The sequence below is a fragment of the Oncorhynchus mykiss genome, chromosome 11, assembly GCF_013265735.2.
Source record: "Oncorhynchus mykiss isolate Arlee chromosome 11, USDA_OmykA_1.1, whole genome shotgun sequence".
Taxonomy (NCBI): domain Eukaryota; kingdom Metazoa; phylum Chordata; class Actinopteri; order Salmoniformes; family Salmonidae; genus Oncorhynchus; species Oncorhynchus mykiss.
In genome coordinates, this window is record NC_048575.1 from 82,473,548 (window position 1) to 82,494,916 (window position 21,369).

Consider the following 21,369-nt stretch of genomic DNA (forward strand, 5'->3'; position numbering starts at 1 on the left):
TTTTTTTGGGGGGGGGGGGGGGGTAGGGTGGGGTATCTTTACTTTACTATTTATATTTTGAATACTTTTACTTCACAAAATGTCTAATGAAAATAATTTACTTTTATCTCCCATACATTTTCTCAGGACACCCAAAAGTACATGTTACATGTTGAATACTTAGCAGGACAGGAAAATGGTCCAATTCACAAATTTATCAAGAGAACATCCCTGGTCATCCCTACTGCCTCTGATCTGGAGGACTCACTAAACAGAGAACATCCCTGGTCATCCTTACTGCCTCTGATCTGGAGGACTCACTAAACAGAGAACATCCCTGGTCATCCCTACTGCCTCTGATCTGGAGGACTCACTAAACAGAGAACATCCCTGGTCATCCCTACTGCCTCTGATCTGGAGGACTCACTAAACAGAGAACATCCCTGGTCATCCCTACTGCCTCTGATCTGGAGGACTCACTAAACAGAGAACATCCCTGGTCATCCTTACTGCCTCTGATCTGGAGGACTCACTAAACAGAGAACATCCCTGGTCATCCCTACTGCCTCTGATCTGGAGGACTCACTAAACAGATAACATCCCTGGTCATCCCTACTGCCTCTGATCTGGAGGACTCACTAAACAGATAACATCCCTGGTCATCCCTACTGCCTCTGATCTGGAGGACTCACTAAACAGAGAACATCCCTGGTCATCCCTACTGCCTCTGATCTGGAGGACTCACTAAACAGAGAACATCCCTGGTCATCCTTACTGCCTCTGATCTGGAGGACTCACTAAACAGAGAACATCCCTGGTCATCCCTACTGCCTCTGATCTGGAGGACTCACTAAACAGATAACATCCCTGGTCATCCCTACTGCCTCTGATCTGGAGGACTCACTAAACAGAGAACATCCCTGGTCATCTCTACTACCTCTGATCTGACAGACTCACTAAACAGAGAACATCCCTGGTCATCTCTACTGCCTCTGATCTGGAGGACTCACTAAACAGAGAACATCCCTGGTCATCCCTACTGCCTCTGATCTGGAGGACTCACTAAACAGAGAACATCCCTGGTCATCTCTACTACCTCTGATCTGACAGACTCACTAAACAGAGAACATCCCTGGTCATCTCTACTGCCTCTGATCTGGAGGACTCACTAAACAGAGAACATCCCTGGTCATCCCTACTGCCTCTGATCTGGAGGACTCACTAAACAGAGAACATCCCTGGTCATCTCTACTGCCTCTGATCTGGAGGACTCACTAAACAGAGAACATCCCTGGTCATCCCTACTGCCTCTGATCTGGAGGACTCACTAAACACACATGCTTAGTTTTTATATTATGTCTACGTTTTGGAGAGTGCCCCTGGCTATAGGTTAAAAAAAATAACATATGTGCTGTCTGGTTTGCATAATATAAGGAATTTTAAATGATTTATTCATTTCTGTGTACAGCTATAGTATGATACAGAGGGAGAGCAGGATGAGTCTAGACTACCATTCTATAGGCTGGCTCAGTAGCCCACAGTAAGATTCCAGTCGGACTACTGTAGACTCTCACTTTCCATTGGGCAGTTGAAGGGAACTAGCACTTCCTGTGTAATCACCCCCATAAAGCCGATCATAGAAAGGAATTTAATTCGGGGCCTCAGCAGAGCAGCCAGACAGTAAAACCTGCCAATCCGGCTTGGGAACGACAACTTTAATCCACAACCCATCTGGGACCCACAGACAGACAACGACTTGGTACATCAAAAGAAAAAAGGATCTTTGTTTTCTCTGTAATACTACTTGCCACTTAGCACTTTTACGAGGTTGGCTTTAGCCCAGATCGGTTCCCAATCTCCGAACCTCATTACTAACTACCAACAAGCCATTTGATGAAGTTGGCTTTAGCCCAGTTTGGTTCCCAATCTCCCAACCTCATTACTAACTACAAAACAAGCCATTTGATGAAGTTGGCTTTAGCCCAGATTGGTTTCCAATCTCCCAACCTCAATACTAACTACCAACAACCCATTTGATGAAGTTGGCTTTAGCCCAGTTTGGTTCCCAATCTCCCAACCTCATTACTAACTACAAAACAAGCCATTTGATGAAGTTGGCTTTAACCCAGATTGGTTCCCATTCTCCCAACAACACTGAAAAAAAAGGCATTGGTCCAATGTTTCATGAGCTGAAATAAAATATCCCAGAAATGTTTCATACTTCATTGGGCAAATGCTCCCCTTCGATGGCCACTGGCACGCTGGAGAAGTTTGTTCTTCACGGATGAATCGCGGTTTCAACTGTACAAGACAGATGGCAGACAGCGTGTGTGGCTTTGTGCCCCATGGTGGCAGTAGAGTTATGGTATGGGCAGACATAAAATACGGACAACGAACACAACTGAATTTTATCAATAGCAATTTCAATGCACAGAGATACTGTGACGAGATCCTGAGGCCCATTGTCGTGCCATTCAACCGCTGCCATCACCTCATGTTCAGCATGATAATGCACGGCCCCATGTTGTAAGGATCTGTACACAATTCCTGGAAGCTGAAAATGTCCCAGTTCTTCCATGGCCTGCGTCCTCACCAGACATGTCACCCATTGAGCATGTTCGGGATGCTCTGGATTGACGTGTACGACAACGTGTTCCAGTTCCCGCAAATATCCAGCAACTTCGCACAACAATTGAAGAGGGTTTAATTTTTTTTTTAATGTATTTGGAAATACACTTGGAAAGTTTTTTGAAACACTCAAATACACTCCCATGCATTTAGCCCAGGTATTTGAAAATAGTATTTTGCAAATACTAATTAAAATACTAAAATAAAATGACTTGTTTTTTGGACTGTATATTTGAGACCTGTGAACCCAGGTCTGAAACCAATAACCACTGGATCATCAAGGCCACTTTTCTCTCCCTCTCTTCCCATAGCTCCATCCAACACTTGTATTTCTGTACGCCCGATCCAAACCCGCTGATCAATCGCCTTGCAGGCACTGATAGACCATTATACCCTGGCAGCATAGGCCGTCTTAGCCTGGGAATCAGTCACACTTTAACTTTCAGATGAATATCTGCCTGCGGTCCCCCGTCTGTCTGCCCCACACCACAATGACTAAGAAAAGCATCAGATGATTAAACAACATTATTCAATCTGAGAGCCAGGGCTTGTATCTTTTATACAAGTCTCTAATTCTTTCCCTCGGAAGGCAAAGTTTTGCGCCCTGAATGGCACCATATTCCCTATATAGTGCACTACTTTTGACCAGGGCCCTATAGGGAATAAGGTGCAGTTTGGGACACAAGATAAGTCACCACTATGTGGGCAGGCAGAGTTACCGCTCCTACTGGTTGTGGGAAAAAGGAGAAGAGTGTTTTTTCACAGGTCCATGAGAAAAGAGCCAGCTCACAACTTCCTCGTCCTCCTGGTATAGTTAGTCTCACAGCCCGGGCAAAAGTCTGATATCCCTCCTTACAACTTTCCCTCGCCAACGTTTTCTTTTTCTCTTTCTGTCTGTCTTTCGCACTCTCCCTTTTCTCTTCCTTACTTTCTCACAGCCCGGGGAACAGTCGGATAACCCTCTCTCCAAATGTCTCTCCCTTCTCCAACTTTTAGTTTCTCTCTTTCTGTCCGTCTTTCACACTCTCCCTTTTCTCTTTCTTACTTTCAAACGAGAGAGAAAAGAAGAGAGACATCAGACATAGCCTAAAGAATCCTAGTTCAAACATCTAGTAATAGTACTCCGACAGGCTCTTATCCCTAGACTGACAGTACTGGTACTCCGACAGGCTCTTATCCCTAGACTGACAGTACTGGTACTCAGACAGGCTCTTATCCCTAGACTGACAGTGCTGGTACTCCGACAGGCTCTTATCCCTAGACTGACAGTACTGGTACTCAGACAGGCTCTTATCCCTAGACTGACAGTACTAGTACTCCGACAGGCTCTTATCCCTAGACTGACAGTACTGGTACTCAGACAGGCTCTTATCCCTAGACTGACAGTACTGGTACTCCGACAGGCTCTTATCCCTAGACTGACAGTGCTGGTACTCAGACAGACTCTTATCCCTAGACTGACAGTACTGGTACTCCGACAGGCTTTTATCCCTAGACTGACAGTACTGGTACTCCGACAGGCTTTTATCCCTAGACTGACAGTACTAGTACTACGACAGGCTCTTATCCCTAGACTGACAGTACTGGTACTCCGACAGGCTCTTATCCCTAGACTGACAGTACTGGTACTCCGACAGGCTTTTATCCCTAGACTGACAGTACTAGTACTACGAAAGGCTCTTATCCCTAGACTGACAGTACTAGTACTACGACAGGCTCTTATCCCTAGACTGACAGTACTGGTACTCCGACAGGCTCTTATCCCTAGACTGACAGTACTGGTACTACGACAGGCTTTTATCCCTAGACTGACAGTACTGGTACTCCGACAGGCTCTTATCCCTAGACTGACAGTACTGGTACTCAGACAGGCTTTTACCCCTAGACTGACAGTACTAGTACTCAGACAGGCTTTTATCCCTAGACTGACAGTACTGGTACTCAGACAGGCTTTTACCCCTAGACTGACAGTACTAGTACTCAGACAGGCTTTTATCCCTAGACTGACAGTACAAGTACTCAGACAGGCTTTTATCCCTAGACTGACAGTACTAGTACTCAGACAGGCTTTTATCCCTAGACTGACAGTACAAGTACTCAGACAGGCTTTTACCCCTAGACTGACAGTACTAGTACTCAGACAGGCTTTTATCCCTAGACTGACAGTACAAGTACTCAGACAGGCTTTTATCCCTAGACTGACAGTACTAGTACTCAGACAGGCTTTTATCCCTAGACTCATAGTACTAGTCCTCAGACAGGCTCTTACCCCTAGACCAACAGAGCAGCAGAGGGTTAGGGGTTGGTTGGCTGAAGTTTCACCTGCAAAGATGTTGATGAAAGTTTATGGAAAGTATATGGAAAGTATATGGAAAGTATATGGAAGTATATGAAAGTATATGAAAGTATATGAAAGTATATGGAAGTATATGGAAGTATATGAAAGTATATGGAAGTATATGAACGTATATGAAAGTATATGAAAGTATATGAAAGTATATGGAAATATATGAAAGTATATGGATTGGTCCTAAAATATTTTCTACTTTTACATCTCTTGTCCTCCAAAACAGCATGAAACCATCCTTCTCCACTAACCACACATATTACACTCTACCAGAGCCTCTTGGAGAAAAACCATTGAGCTATTTTCAATCCAGTTCCCTCACACAGCTGTATGGGAAGGAAGAAAGGAAGGAAGGAAGGAAGGAAGGAAGGGAGGGGAGTGAGCGAGGGAGGGAGGGAGGGAGGGAGGGAGGGAGGGAGGGAGGGAGGGAGGGAAGGAAGGAAGGAAGGAAGGAAGGAAGGAAGGAAGGAAGGAAGGAAGGAAGGAAGGAAGGAAGGAAAAAAGGAAGGAAAAAAGGAAGGAAAAAAGGAAGGAAGGAAGGAAGGAAGGAAAAAAGGAAAAAAGGAAGGAAGGAAGGAAGGAAGGAAGGAAGGAAGGAAGGAAGAAAGGAAGGAAGGAAGGAAGGAAGGAAGGAAGGAAGGAAGGAAGGAAGGAAGGAAGGAAGGAAAAAAGGAAAAAAGGAAGGAAAAAAGGAAAAAAAGGAAGGAAGGAAGGAAGGAAGGAAGTCTAGCAGCTAGCTATCTAAACTTGAAGTTGGCTGTCACTCTCACTCAGATATCATATTAAAAGCTGCAAGCATTTCTCTCCACACTATGGCAAAATGTGGAGAATTGCGGGAAATTAACCCCAACTCGCAAGAGCCTGAGTGCATGTGTGGCTGTGGATTTAATTTCACCTTTATTTAACCAGGTAGGCTAGTTGAGAACAAGTTCTCATTTACAACTGCGACCTGGCCTGGATGTGGGTATGCAGACCCGTGAGTCACTGTGGCAAGTTTCCAGAGAAACTGAATCACAGAGCATGGCATCTATAGCCTCTATCCCTGGTCTAGGTTTCTAGAACGCAAGTGTTGTAGGACAGGCGGTAGTCAAGTACTATTTCAGAAGGTCTGGACGGACACATGCGTGTGAATAACTAAACCCCCCACCTCGCGACTCGGATCCAGATATTGCCATTGATCGGCAATCAGGACATGAAATGATAATGTGATGTTCCAATCAGGACATGGAATGATAATGTGATGTTCCAATCAGGACATGAAATGATAATGTGATGTTCCAATCAGGACATGGAATGATAATGTGATGTTCCAGTCAGGACATGGAATGATAATGTGATGTTCCAGTCAGGACATGGAATGATAATGTGATGTTGCCAGTCAGGACATGGAATGATAATGTGATGTTCCAGTCAGGACATGGAATGATAATGTGATGTTGCCAGTCAGGACATGGAATGATAATGTGATGTTCCAGTCAGGACATGGAATGATAATGTGATGTTCCAGTCAGGACATGGAATGATAATGTGATGTTCCAGTCAGGACATGAAATGATAATGTGATGTTGCCAGTCAGGACATGAAATGATAATGTGATGTTCCAATCAGGACATGAAATGATAATGTGATGTTCCAATCAGGACATGGAATGATAATGTGATGTTCCAGTCAGGACATGGAATGATAATGTGATGTTCCAATCAGGACATGGAATGATAATGTGATGTTCCAATCAGGACATGAAATGATAATGTGATGTTCCAATCAGGACATGGAATGATAATGTGATGTTCCAATCAGGACATGAAATGATAATGTGATGTTCCAATCAGGACATGGAATGATAATGTGATGTTCCAATCAGGACATGGAATGATAATGTGATGTTCCAATCAGGACATGAAATAATAATGTGATGTTCCAATCAGGACATGGAATGATAATGTGATGTTCCAGTCAGGACATGGAATGATAATGTGATGTTCCAATCAGGACATGAAATGATAATGTGATGTTCCAATCAGGACATGGAATGATAATGTGATGTTCCAATCAGGACATGGAATGATAATGTGATCAGTCAGATGTCCAGTTGCTTTATGAAATTAAACCTCTATTTCCAGCATCTATCTTTCTGTCATAGTAATACTCTTCGTGGTCAAGCCAGTGTTGACTCTAACATGGAACCTTGGACTTGCTGTCAAGTCTTCTTATAACGGGACCGAAACATGTCGTTTTTCACACTATATACCCCTAATTTCCTCAGATGTGTGTTCAGAAGTACAGAGACACCACTGGAGAGATGTCGACCATGGCTGGCCTCCCTCCCTCTCTTCCTCCTCCCTCCCTTCCCTCACTCTCTTCCTCCTCCCTCCCTTCCCTTCCTCTCTTCCTCCTCCCTCCCTTCCCTTCCTCTCTTCCTCCTCCCTCCCTTCCCTCTCTTCCTCCTCCCTCCCTCCCTTCCCTCCCTCCCTCTCTTCCTCCCTCCCTCTCTTCCTCCTCTCTTCCTCCTCCCTCCCTCCCTCTCTTCCTCCTCACTCCCTTACCTCCCTCTCTTCCTCCTCCCTCCCTTCCCTTCCTCTCTTCCTCCTCCCTCCCTTCCCTCTCTTCCTCCTCCCTCCCTCCCTCCCTTCCCTCCCTCCCTCCCTCCCTCCCTCTCTTCCTCCCTCCCTCTCTTCCTCCTCTCTTCCTCCTCCCTCCCTCCCTCTCTTCCTCGTCCCTCCCTTCCCTCTCTTCCTCTCTCCCTCCCTCTCTTCCTCCTCCCTCCCTTCCCTCCCTCCCTCTCATCCTCCTCACTCCCTTCCCTTCCTCTCTTCCTCCTCCCTCCCTTCCCTCTCTCTCTCCCTCCCTCCCTCCCTCCCTCCGTCCCTCCCTCCCTCCCTCCCTCTCTTTCTCCCTCCCTCTCTTTCTCCCTCCCTCTCTTTCTCCCTCCCTCTCTTTCTCCCTCCCTCTCTTTCTCTCTCTCTCTCTTTCTCCCTCCCTCCCTACTTCCCTCCCTCCCTCCCTCCCTCCCTCCCTCCCTCCCAGTCTCCAGTAGTTGTCATGTGTCCAATAGACTCTCTCTCTCTTCACTGCCAACGAACCACAGAGTCTGCCTGGCCAAACACACTGAGGGCATTTGTCTGCTCTAAACTATGTCATGTTAGACAGCTCCCTAGCAGCCATACTGGCACGACGTGGATGGTAAAACTGTGCCTCTGACAGTGTGTGAGAAGAAAACACCTATAGTTCCTACAGGTTTTCACTGCAGTGAGTTGATCCAACAACCTCCAGGCCTCTGTGGTTGAGTGGGAGTGTGCAGCAACATACACATTATTCATGATGATTGAGATGCATTACAATCATTAGAAAAGGCTCCTCCTACCTGGCTCCCGTGACGTCGACGCCCACCATCAGCTGACCGTTGAGTGACAGCAGCTCGTCTCGTAGTTTAATTCTACCGCACTTCGCCGCGGGACTTCTCTTCCTCACCTCCGTTACCCAGATACACCCCACGTCCAACACGGGTCCCTGATCCCCCTTCCTCCTCCTCCTCCTTCTCCCTCCTCCCTTCTTCCTGTCCTCCCCCTCCGGATCCCCGAATATAGGGATGTTACCGAAACTGAGTCCCAGCTCTGCCCCGTCCCCCTCTCGCTTGGTGAGGCACACGGCTCGCACCTCCGCATCCACACCTCCACACGGTGTCGTGGGTCGGAGGGCGGTGCTCTGGATCTCTCCTTCCTCTGTGAAGTTGAGCTGAATGTATTCCATCAGCTTCTGTGTAGCGGCCTGGCATAGAGACATGTCTTCTCTGGTACCTCTGCAGCCGCCGCTGTTGACCGTGCTGCCACTGACCGTGCTGCCACTGACCGCGCTGCAGGCATCCTCCTCGTGTTCTGACTCCTGGGATACAGTTGGAGTTACCAACAATGGATTGAAGTATCACTCCACAATATTACAGAGACTGACAATAGATCATACAGATTTCAGAACCACATTGTGGACCACCATTAGACTTTAGAGAAACAATCACAGTAGGCACTCGTAGTACAGTATGTCATTGATGTCAGCTATAAGAAATGACATCACCCACACGTGTATGCAAAAACAGACCTGGTACGAGTCCTGGTCTGGGTCTCTGCTGGTGGTGGACTGCTGGTCTGGGTCTCCATAGTGGTCCTCGTACCTGGTCTGGGCCACCAGGAGCCAGTCCTCCAGTAGATGGATGTGGCTCAGGGCGTTCTCCTGGGTGATGGGCATCGTGGCTGGGGCTGGGCCGGACCAGAGCCCCCCTGCATCCTGGGTCGATGGGCCCCTCTAGAGGCACCGGGGCTGGGAAGGGGTGTGGGAGTAAGGCTGATAACTGTTAATACAATTCCAAACACAGGAAGCTTTGTGGACTGAAGCTGCCTCCATCTCTAGCGATGGTGTTTGAAGACTTCGGGCGTCAGAGGAGCGAGAATCGAGGAGTGTGTGTGTCTGCCACATTTCCCCCTTTCAGTAACGCCCCGGTCATGATGTCATCACCCAGAAACAAAACCAGAGCTGTCAGGGAAGTGTGTGTGTGTGTGTGTGTGTGCGTGTGTGTGTGTGTGTGTGTGTGTGTGCGTGTGTGTGCGTGTGTGTGCGTGTGTGTGTCGTGGTCTCGGCTCCTTACACTCTGAGGGGTAACTGGAGAGAGAGTAGGGCCATTATCCGCTTGGCTGGCAGGATTCCGGACCAGGCAGGGTAAAAATATCTGATAACCGAGACTGACGAGGGAGAGGGTGTGTGTGTCTGCACTGACACACACACACACTGGGGGAAGCGTTGGGCTCAGGCGCCATTCACCTACAGAGAAAAGCAGAAAAGTCTACATCAGAGAAGTTGTAGTAATGCCAAAGAGGGTCCTGGTCAAAGATAATGCAGTCTGTAGAGAAGAGGGTTCCATTTGAGGCTTTATTACACACACACACACACACACACGCACACGCACACGCACACACACACAGTACACACACACACACACACACACACACACACACACACACACACACACACACACACAGTGTTCCAGACTTGAGATCATGTAGGCAATTTCCATCTAAAAAGACCCATGAGCACCAACGTGTGAAGTTCACTGGATCACATCACATTTGGTGTAAAATGAAAGCTAAGAGTCTATATTTTTTGGCGGTCTGAGACACGGCATTGCATTGCTGAGGCCCTGACCGGGAGCCCCAAAGGCCCAGCGCTGTCCCGGTTAGCTACAGTGATTCCTTGTGGAGGGCCTAGTGCCTGCAAGTTGATTTCGAACAGTGTTTCCTTCGACACATTGGTACGGCTGACTTTCTGGCTAAGCAGTGTGTTAAGAAGTAACGCGGATTGGCGGGTCATGTCTCAGCCTTCGCCTCGTACACAACTGGATGAGGTAGTACACAACTGGATGACGTAGTACACAACTGGATGACGTAGTACACAATTGGATGACATAGTACACAACTGGATGATGTAGTACACAATTGGATGACATAGTACACAACTGGATGACATAGTACACAACTGGATGATGTAGTACACAATTGGATGACGTAGTACACAATTGGATGACGTAGTACACAACTGGATGAGGTAGTACACAACTGGATGACGTAGTACACAACTGGATGACATAGTACACAATTGGATGACGTAGTACACAACTGGATGAGGTAGTACACAACTGGATGACGTAGTACACAACTGGATGACATAGTACACAATTGGATGACGTAGTACACAACTGGATGACGTAGTACACCAAAAACTGGGACCAGTTTTGGCTCTTGAGCACCACCAAACTACTGGCTGAAATTATTTTTTACATTCTGGAGCATCACTTTAAGGCAGGGTTCCCCAACTGGTGGACGTGAAGAGCCAATAGAATGATACTCAAACACGTAAAGGAGAATATTGCATTTTTCTACCTTTGTGTACCTATTCAGCATACATCACAATATGTCACATATCCACGTCTGTACAGTACAGATCAGTGACCCGTGTTACTGTCATTCCGTTACCGAGTGTTGATCCACTTCACTTACTGTAGTTCAAGAACCTATTTATTTATTTTTTTCAAACTCTAGATGTCATTTCATAAGATGACACCCCATTCTCTCTGCAGACATCTTTGAATCTTAATTCAGAGCAAATATTTAACACATCGTCGCATAAAAAAATATTTTACCGGCATTTTCTCACAAAACTTTACTGCACTGTACTTATGCACTGTACTTGTACTTGTACTTACACCGCATTCAGAAAGTATTCAGACCGCTTGACTCTGTACTTTGTTGAAGCACCTTTGGCAGCGATTACAGCCTCCAGTCTTCTTGGGTATGACGTTACAAGCTTGGCACGCCTGTATTTGGGGAGTTTCTCCCATTCTTCTCTGCAGATCCTCTCAAGCTCTGTCAGGTTGGATGGGGAGCATCGCTGCACAGCTATTTTCAGGTCTCTCCAGAGATGTTGTATCGGGTTCATGTCCGGGCTCTGGCTGGGCCAATCAAGGACATTCAGAGACTTGTTCCCGAAGCTACTCCTGCGTTGTCTTGGCTGTCTGTTTAGGGTTATTGTCCTGTTGGAAGGTGAACCTTCGCCCTAGTCTGAGGTCCTGTGCACTCTGGCGCAGCTTTCCATCAAGGATCTCTGTACTTTGCTTCATTCATCTTTCCCTCGATCTTGACTAGACTCTCTGCTGCTGAAAACCATCCCCACAGCATGATGCTGCCACCCCCATGCTTCACCGTAGGGATGGTTTTGGCCAGCAGATGAGCTGTGCCTGGTTTCCTCCAGACGTGACGCTTGGCATTCAGGTCAAATAGTTACATCTTGGTTTCATCAAACCAGAGAACCCTTCCCCAGATTTGTGCCTCGACACAATCCTGTCTCGGAGCTCTACGGACAATTCCTTCGACCTTGGCTTGGTTTTTGCTCTAACATGCACTGCCAACTGTGGGACCTTATATAGACAGGTGTCTACCTTTCCAAAATCATGTCCAATCAATTGAATTCACCACAGGTGGACTCGAATCAAGTTGTAGAAACATCTCAAGGATGATCAACAGAAACAGGATGCACCTGAGGTCAATTTCGAGTGTCATAGCAAAGGGTCTGAATACTTATGTAAATCAGGTATTTCTGTTACCATGGGATATCCCTAGATCATTCTGTTACCATGGAATATCCCTAGATCATTCTGTTACCATGGAATATCCCTGGATCATTCTGTTTCCATGGAATATCCCTGGATCATTCTGTTACCATGGAATATCCCTAGATCATTCTGTTACCATGGAATATCCCTGGATCATTCTGTTTCCATGGAATATCCCTGGATCATTCTGTTACCATGGAATATCCCTGGATCATTCTGTTACCATGGAATATCCCTAGATCATTCTGTTACCATGGAATATTCCTAGATCATTCTGTTACCATGGAATATCCCTAGATCATTCTGTTACCATGGAATATCCCTAAATCATTCAGTTACCATGGAATATCCCTGGATCATTCCGTTACCATGGAATATCCCTAGATCATTCTGTTACCATGGAATATCCCTAGATCATTCTGTTACCATGGAATATCTCTAGATCATTCTGTTACCATGGAATATCCCTAGATCATTCTGTTACCATGGAATATCCCTAGATCATTCTGTTACCATGGAATATCCCTAGATAATTCTGTTACCATGGAATATCCCTAGATCATTCTGTTACCATGGAATATCCCTAAATCATTCAGTTACCATGGAATATCCCTGGATCATTCCGTTACCATGGAATATCCCTAGATCATTCTGTTACCATGGAATATCCCTAGATCATTCTGTTACCATGGAATATCTCTAGATCATTCTGTTACCATGGAATATCCCTAGATCATTCTGTTTCCATGGAATATCCCTAGATCATTCTGTTACCATGGAATATCCCTAGATCATTCTGTTACCATGGAATATCCCTAGATCATTCTGTTACCATGGAATATCCCTAGATCATTCTGTTACCATGGAATATCCCTGGATCATTCTGTTACCATGGAATATCCCTGGATCATTCTGTTACCATGGAATATCCCTGGATCATTCTGTTACCATGGAATATCCCTAGATCATTAACTACGAAGCTAGCTAGGGCCATAATAGCGTCTTATAAAACACCAAACCTTCTAATGTCTAGAGAGGTGGTCATCACAACCGTACAGACCAATGACATTCAAAGGAGCATTAGGGTGATTTATCGGAGTAGTAAGAACACACTGTTAAAGTGATCATTATTATGTTAACATTACAGCACATTTTAAATGCATGGTTATCATTACTACTGTACACTGTACATTGAGGCATTTCACTGGTATGGTGACCGTATATACAGTACAAGTCTAATGATCAGGAATCAGCCACAAGATTGGTCACTACCAGCTTGGACCACTAATAGAATGTACAGTATTTTGGTAACGCCACTCCATCCGCTTCTCTTGATCTGTCAGAGGTGATAAAACTATCTCTGTCGTTTTAATGTGTCTATCAGAGCTAGAAATGTAGATGTGGGAAATATTCAGTTCAACTCTTGGGAGGACAATAGCAGCTGAGGTCTATACTTATTCATTAACAAAATGAATGTATTTCAGAGTGAAGCCTTCGTCAGGGTATTTACAGATTGAAGACAAAGTGAAGAAATTGGGCTGAACAGGTCCTTCGGGTCTCAACTGAACCTGAACCACGGACAGAGACAACAGCTGAACTGAGAGGTCCTTTCCTCTCAGCTCTCACCACAGTCTGTCCCTGGCACATCACATTGATGCCAAGCTAGCAGGGACCACAGAGAAATTACTACCCTGGAGCTGTGGAGCTGGGGCTCCAAATAAACTGGGGCTTTTGTGGTGGCATCCATCTACTCCTCTTCTATCTTCTTCCCTCTAGTCCTCTCCTCCTTCATTCCTTCCTCTCCTCTACTCATTCCCTTTCTCTCCCCCTTCTTCCCTCTAGTCCTCTCCTACTTCATTCCTTCCTCTCCTCTACTCATTCCCTTTCTCTCCCCCTTCTTTCTTCTCCTCTCCTCTCTTCTCTCCCCTTTGTCTCCACTCTCCTCTCCTCTCTCCCCTTTGTCTCTACTCTCCTCTCTCCCCTTTGTCTCTACTCTCCTCTCTCCCCTTTGTCTCTCCTCTCTTCTCTCCCCTTTGTCTCCAGTCTCCTCTTCTCTCTCCCCTTTGTCTCTACTCTCCTCTCTCCCCTTTGTCTCCACTCTCCTCTCCTCTCTCCCCTTTGTCTCTACTCTCCTCTCTCCCCTTTGTCTCTACTCTCCTCTCTCCCCTTTGTCTCTACTCTCCTCTCTCTCCTTTGTCTCTACTCTCCTCTCTCTCCTTTGTCTCTACTCTCCTCTCCTCTCTCCCCTTTGTCTCTCCTCTCCTCTCTCCCCTTTGTCTCTACTCTCCTCTCTCCCCTTTGTCTCTACTCTCCTCTCTCCCCTTTGTCTCTACTCTCCTCTCTCCCCTTTGTCTCTACTCTCCTCTCTCCCCTTTGTCTCTACTCTCCTCTCTCCCCTTTGTCTCTACTCTCCTCTCTCCCCTTTGTCTCTACTCTCCTCTCTCCCCTTTGTCTCTACTCTCCTCTCTTCTTCTCCTTCCTCCTCTCCTCTTTTAGTAACACACTCACATACAGTATATAAATTCATTCCAATCGTGTCATGCAGTGTTATATTTAGAAATAGTGAAATAAAAAAAACTGTCTTTATAAAGAGAATTGATATGCCTTGTAAGGGAATACCACTTTAAAGAGTCCCAGCTCTAAACTAGCCCCTCGCTGTCCTACACTGTCATGCGAGAGGAGTGGTCTGGATGGTGTGTGTGTGTGTGTGTGTGTGTGTATGTGTGTGTGGGGGGGGGGGGGGGGGGGGGGGTTGGTTGGTTTTCCTATCCTTGTGGGGACCTACAATCCCCAAATGAAGAGTAAAACCAGGAACATTCTCCCTCGTGGGGCTATTTTAAGTGTAGGGGTTAGGTTAAGGGTTAAAATGTGGGTTAGGTTTAAGGTTGTTGGTTTTGATGAGTAGTGGGGGTGGGTGGATCGAAGCATGTTGTGTCATTTAAGCCGTGATGATGACCCTCCCTCTAGGACGTAACCTTAATCCACTGGGAACAGAGAAATCTGTGTCAATAACAGAAGACTAGATTTTCTCTGTCTCTGTCTCTCTGTCTCTGTCTCTATTCAATTCCATTCAAGGGGTTTTATTGGCATGTGAAACATATGTTAACATTGCCAAAGCAAGTGAAGTAGATAATATACAAAAGTGAAATAAGTAATACAAATTAACTGTAAACATTACACTCATAGAAGTTCAAAAAGAATAAAGACATTTGAAATGTCATATTATGTATATATGCAGTGTTGTAACAATGTGTAAATGGTTAAAGTACAAAAGGGAAAATAAATAAACATAAATATGGGTTGTATTTACAATGGTGTTTGTTCTTCACTGGTTGCCCTTTTCTCGTGGCAACAGGTCACAAATCTTGCTGCTGTGATGCACACTGTGGTATTTCACCCAGTAGATATGGGAGTTTATCAAAAATCGGGTTTGTTTCTAATTCTTTGTGGGTCTGTGTAATCTGAGGGAAATATGTGTCTCTAATACGGTCATTTATTTGGCAGGAGGTTAGGAAGTGCAGCTCAGTTTCCACCTCAATTTGTGTGCACATAGCCTAACTTCTCTTGATAGCCAGATCTGCCTATGGCGGTCTTTCTCAATAGCAAGGCTATGCTCACTGAGTCTGTACATAGTTAAATCTTTCCTTAAGTTTGGGTCAGTCACAGTGGTCAGGTATTCTGCCACTATGTATTCTCTGTTTAGGGACAGATAGAGTGAATGAATAAACTAGAATGCTATGTGCACACTGCCCACAAAATGAGGTGGAAACTGAGCTACACTTCCTAACCTCCTGCCCAATGTATGACCATATTACAGACACATGTTTCCCACAGACCAACAAATAATTTGAAAACAAATCAAGCATTGATTAACTCCCATGTCTATTAGGCAAAATATGGCAGTGTGCAATCACAGCAGAAAGAGGTATGGTCCGTTGCCATGAGAAAAGGGAAACCAGTGAAGAACAAACACCATTGGAAATACCTCCCATATTGATGATTATTTATTTTCCCTTTTATACTTCAACTACTTACACATTGTTACAACACTCTAGAAAGAGAGAGATTTTACCTCATTTTTGTGGGCAGTGGGCACATTGCCCGTCTTCTTTCGAGAGCCAGGTCTGACTATGGCGCCCTCTCTCAATAGCAAGGCTATCCTCTCTGAGTCTGTACATTTGTGTCTTTGTGGTCCATGCAAATTTACTTTTTTTGGAACACCATTATTTTTGTCTTACTGAGATTTACTGTCAGGGCCCAGGTCTGACAGTATCTGTGCAGAAGATCTAGGTGCTGCTGTAGGCCCTCCTTGGCTGGCACCAGATCATCAGCAAACAGTAGACATTTAACTTCAGATTCTAGTAGGGTGAGGCCGGGTGCTGCAGACTGTTCTAATGCGGGGCCGGGGGGGGGGTGGGGGGTGGGGGGCTTAAGCTGCATCCCTGTCTCACCTCACAGCCATGTGGAAATAAATGTGGGTGTTTTATTGCCAATTCTAACTGCACACTTGTTAGTTGTGCACTTGGACTTTATAATATCTTATGTTTTACACCACTTTCCATCAATTTGTATAGCAGATCCTCATGTCAAATTGAGTCAGAAGACTTTGTGAGAAGACTTCACCTTTGTTTGGGTTTATTTGTTTGTCAATTAGGGTGTGCAGGGTGAATACGTGGTCTGTCATTTGGTAAAAAGCCAATTTGACATTTGCTCACTACATTGTTTTCACTGAGGAAATCTAAGAGTCTGCGGTTAATGATAATGCAGAGGATTTTCCCAAGGTTACTGTTGACGCATATTCCACGGTAGTTATTGGGGTCAAATATGTCTCCACTTTTGTGTATTGGGGTGATCAGTCCTTGATTCCAAGTATTGGGGAAGATGCCAGAGCTGAGGATGATGTTAAAGAGTTTTAGTATAGCCAATTGGAATTTGTGGTCTGTATATTTGATCATTTCATTGAGGATACCATCAACACCACAGGCCTTTTTGAGTTGGAAGGTTTGTATTTTGTCCTGTAGTTCATTCAAGGTAATTGGAGAATACAGTGGGTTCTGGTAGTTTTTAATAGTCGATTCTAAGATTTGTATTTGATCATGTATATGTTTTTGTTGTTTGTTCTTTGTTATGGGGACAAAAAGATTGGAGAAGTGGTTTATGCTGCAGTAGTTTATGCGTCGGGGGGCTAGGGTCAGTTTGTTATATCTGGAGTACTCCTGTACTATCCGGTGTCCTGTGTGAATTTAAGTATGCTCTCTCTAATTCTCTCTTTCTTTCTTTCTCTCTCTCGGAGGACCTGAGCCCTAGGACCATGCCTCAGGACTACCTGGCATGAAGACTCCTTGCTGTCTCCAGTCCACCTGACCGTGCTGCTGCTCCAGTTTCAACTGTTCTGCCTGCGGCTATGGAACCTTGACCTGTTCACCGGACATGCTATCTGTCCCAGACCTGCTGTTTTCAACTCTTTAGAGACAGCAGGAGCGGTAGAGACACTATTAATGATCGGCTATGAAAAGCCAATTGACATTTACTCCTGAGGTGCTGACTTGCTGCACCCTTGACAACTACTGTGATTATTATTATTTGACCATGCTGGTCATTTATGAACATTTGAACATCTTGGCCATGTTCTGTTATAATCTCCACCCGGCACAGCCAGAAGAGGACTGGCCACCCCTCATAACCTGGTTCCTCTCTAGGTTTCTTCCTAGGTTTTGGCATTTCTAGGGAGTTTTTCCTAGCCACCGTGCTTCTACACCTGCATTGCTTGCTGTTTGGGGTTTTAGGCTGGGTTTCTGTACAGCACTTTGAGATATCAGCTGATGTAAGAAGGGCTATATAAATACATTTTATTTGATTTATCCATAGTGGTTTATCTCCATTTTGGATGGATAACCCTTCGTGTTGCTTTTAAATTGGTTCTTATGTTCCCAGAAGTGGTTAGATTCTATGGATTGTTCAATTACATTGAGCTGATTACTGATGTGAAGTTCCTGTTTTTTCCATAGTGTGATTCTGTATTGTTTTAGTGATTCACCATAGTGAAGGCGTAGACACTGTGACCTCTTCTGTTCTCCTAAAACCTCCTCTCTGACCTCCTCTGTTCTCCTAAAACCTCCTCTCCTCCTCTCTGATCTTCTCTGTTCTCCTAAAACCTCCTCTCCTCCTCTCTGACCTCCTCTGTTCTCCTAAAACCTCCTCTCGCTCTCTGAATAACTGATGATGCACACACACACACACACACACACACACACACACACACACACACACACACAGGTTGGAGAGGTTGGAACCGAGGGCTGTGCAGCGCCCCACGTTTAGAATGTTTAGACCACATGTCCAGCGCGGAAAACCCTTCCGCTCTAATACGGTTCTAATCTCATTCCGATTAGCTCAAAAACCACAGCACAGGAAAGCTTCTGCCATCATCAGTAAAGAATACATCAAGTTCCACAGAAAACAAAAACCCGTTAATCTTCATTTGTAAACACGCTGCTATTCCTCCTGTTGTGATATTATGACGAGATATAAACTATGAGCTCCCTGTGGATTTATGATGCTAAGCGTTAGCAAACAAACAACCCAGGTCAGTCAGTGTGTGTGTGTGTGTGTGTGGGGGGGGGGCTGCTGCTAACAATAACATCCTCCGCTTCAGTGGCGATAATGCCTGGCAGTGACCCACATAGCGAGGGGCATACACACACACACACAGACAGACAGACACGACACAAACAGGATTATAAGGTTCAACAGGACATTTTTGTTGGTCATCTCTCCTCTCTCTCATTGATATTCAAAATATCTGTTGACTTGGGCATTATCCTGCATTGGATATGATCCTGCATTGGGCATTATCCTGCATTGGATATGATCCTGCCTTGGGCATTATCCTGCATTGGATATGATCCTGCACTGGGCATTATCCTGCATTGGATATGATCCTGCACTGGGCATTATCCTGCATTGGGAATGATCCTGCCTTGGGAATTATCATGTGTTGGGCATTATCCTGTGTTGGATATGATCCTGCATTGGGCATTATCTTGCCTTGGGAATTATCATGCATTGGATATGATCATGCATTGGATATGATCCTGCCTTGGGCAATATCCTGCATTGGATATGATCCTACCTTGGGCATTATCTTGCCTTGGGCATTATCCTGCATTAGATATGATCCTAGATTGGGCATTGTCCTGCATTTGGCATGATCCTGCCTTGGGCATTGTCCTGCCTTGGGCATTGTCCTGCATTTGGCATGATGCTGCCTTGGGCATTTTCCTGTGTCTGTACTGTTGACAGTACATTGCTGGGTGTCTGTACTGTTGACAGTGCATTGCTGGGTGTATGTTCTGTTGACAGTACATTGCTGGGTGTCTGTACTGTTGACAGTGCATTGCTGGGTGTATGTTCTGTTGACAGTACATTGCTGGGTGTCTGTACTGTTGACAGTGCATTGCTGGGTGTATGTTCTGTTGACAGTACATTGCTGGGTGTCTGTACTGTTGACAGTGCATTGCTGGGTGTATGTTCTGTTGACAGTACATTGCTGGGTGTCTGTACTGTTGACAGTGCATTGCTGGGTGTATGTTCTGTTGACAGTACATTGCTGGGTGTCTGTACTGTTGACAGTGCATTGCTGGGTGTATGTTCTGTTGACAGTACATTGCTGGGTGTCTGTTCTGTTGACAGTACATTGCTGGGTGTCTGTTCTGTTGACAGTACATTGCTGGGTGTCTGTTCTGTTGACAGTACATTGCTGGGTGTCTGTTCTGTTGACAGTACATTGCTGGGTGTCTGTTCTGTTGACAGTACATTGCTGGGTGTCTGTTCTGTTGACAGTACATTGCTGGGTGTCTGTTCTGTTGACAGTACATTGCTGTATAGGTGCCTTTTTTCCTTCAGAATTCAACATGAAACCAGAATTCAACAGGAAACCAGAATTCAACAGGAAACCAGAATTCAACAGGAAACCAGAATTCAACATGAAAACCAGAATGAAACATGTAGAAGCCACTGCCTTGAGGGAAATACACTATGGAGAGATAAAGTAAACAATTGTTTCTGCCTAACTCCCTGTTAAATCCAAATGTATTCATACACACAGACCAAGTGAACCGCAATGAACCTAAAGGACCGCGTGTTCCATACAATCCCTGGGAACCATTTTGAGACAAAACAATGGCACCGACTGTTCACTTGTATTGAATGTACTTCCACCTTGGATACGAAGCAGTACAATGATGATGATTGTTCTCAGGGGGGGATACAAACGTTGTGTTGTCATTTAGCACAAGTTGCAACTCCACAGGGTACCAGGATTGACCCTACATTTTTAACTCTGGTAACTTTGTTCAACACTGATTTGATTTATCACTGTGTCTGTAAAATAACCCCTGTAGTTCCTCTATGTCTACTGTGTGATCATCGTTTCAGAATCTGTCAAATACAAAAAACTAAAACTAGAACCTGTCAGGCAATGACTGCTATAAGGCGTTTGTTAAGGTACATTAACCATGGTGGAAAAACTCTATTCTATTGTAACCCACCTATCAGCTTCCAGAGAACCACTATATTCTATTGTAACCCACCTATCAGCTTCCAGAGAACCACTATATTCTATTGTAACCCACCTATCAGCTTCCAGAGAACCACTATATTCTATTGTAACCCACCTATCAGCTTCCAGAGAACCACTATATTCTATTGTAACCCACCTATCAGCTTCCAGAGAACCACTATATTCTATTGTAACCCACCTATCAGCTTCCAGAGAACCACTCCTCCTACTGTAACCCACCTATCAGCTTCCAGAGAACCAATCCTCCTACTGTAACCCACCTATCAGCTTCCAGAGAACCAATCATCCTACTGTAACCCACCTATCAGCTTCCAGAGAACCACTCCTCCTACTGTAACCCACCTATCAGCTTCCAGAGAACCACTCCTCCTACTGTAACCCACCTATCAGCTTCCAGAGAACCACTCCTCCTATTGTAACCCACCTATCAGCTTCCAGAGAACCACTCTATTCTACTGTAACCCACCTATCAGCTTCCAGAGAACCACTCCTCCTACTGTAACCCACCAATCAGCTTCCAGAGAACCACTCCTCCTACTGTAACCCACCTATCAGTTTCCAGAGAACCACTCTATTCTACTGTAACCCACCTATCAGCTTCCAGAGAACCCCTCCTACTGTAACCCACCTATCAGTTTCCAGAGAACCACTCTATTCTACTGTAACCCACCTATCAGCTTC

The 21,369-nt window shown here is 45.3% G+C and overlaps 1 protein-coding gene across 1 annotated transcript in view; it reads right to left on the minus strand.

The window, feature by feature from the left end:
* Positions 1-21,369, minus strand: part of LOC110536484 (PDZ domain-containing protein 2) — a 264,553-nt gene that overhangs the window by 215,718 nt on the left and 27,466 nt on the right. The window contains exons 2-3 of the mRNA XM_036936523.1: positions 9,047-9,763; positions 8,319-8,836 (exon numbers count right to left, since the gene is read on the minus strand). Coding sequence (XP_036792418.1) covers positions 8,319-8,836; positions 9,047-9,193 — 665 coding nt within the window. The 5' untranslated portion in view covers positions 9,194-9,763. The remainder of the gene's footprint in view (positions 1-8,318; positions 8,837-9,046; positions 9,764-21,369) is intronic.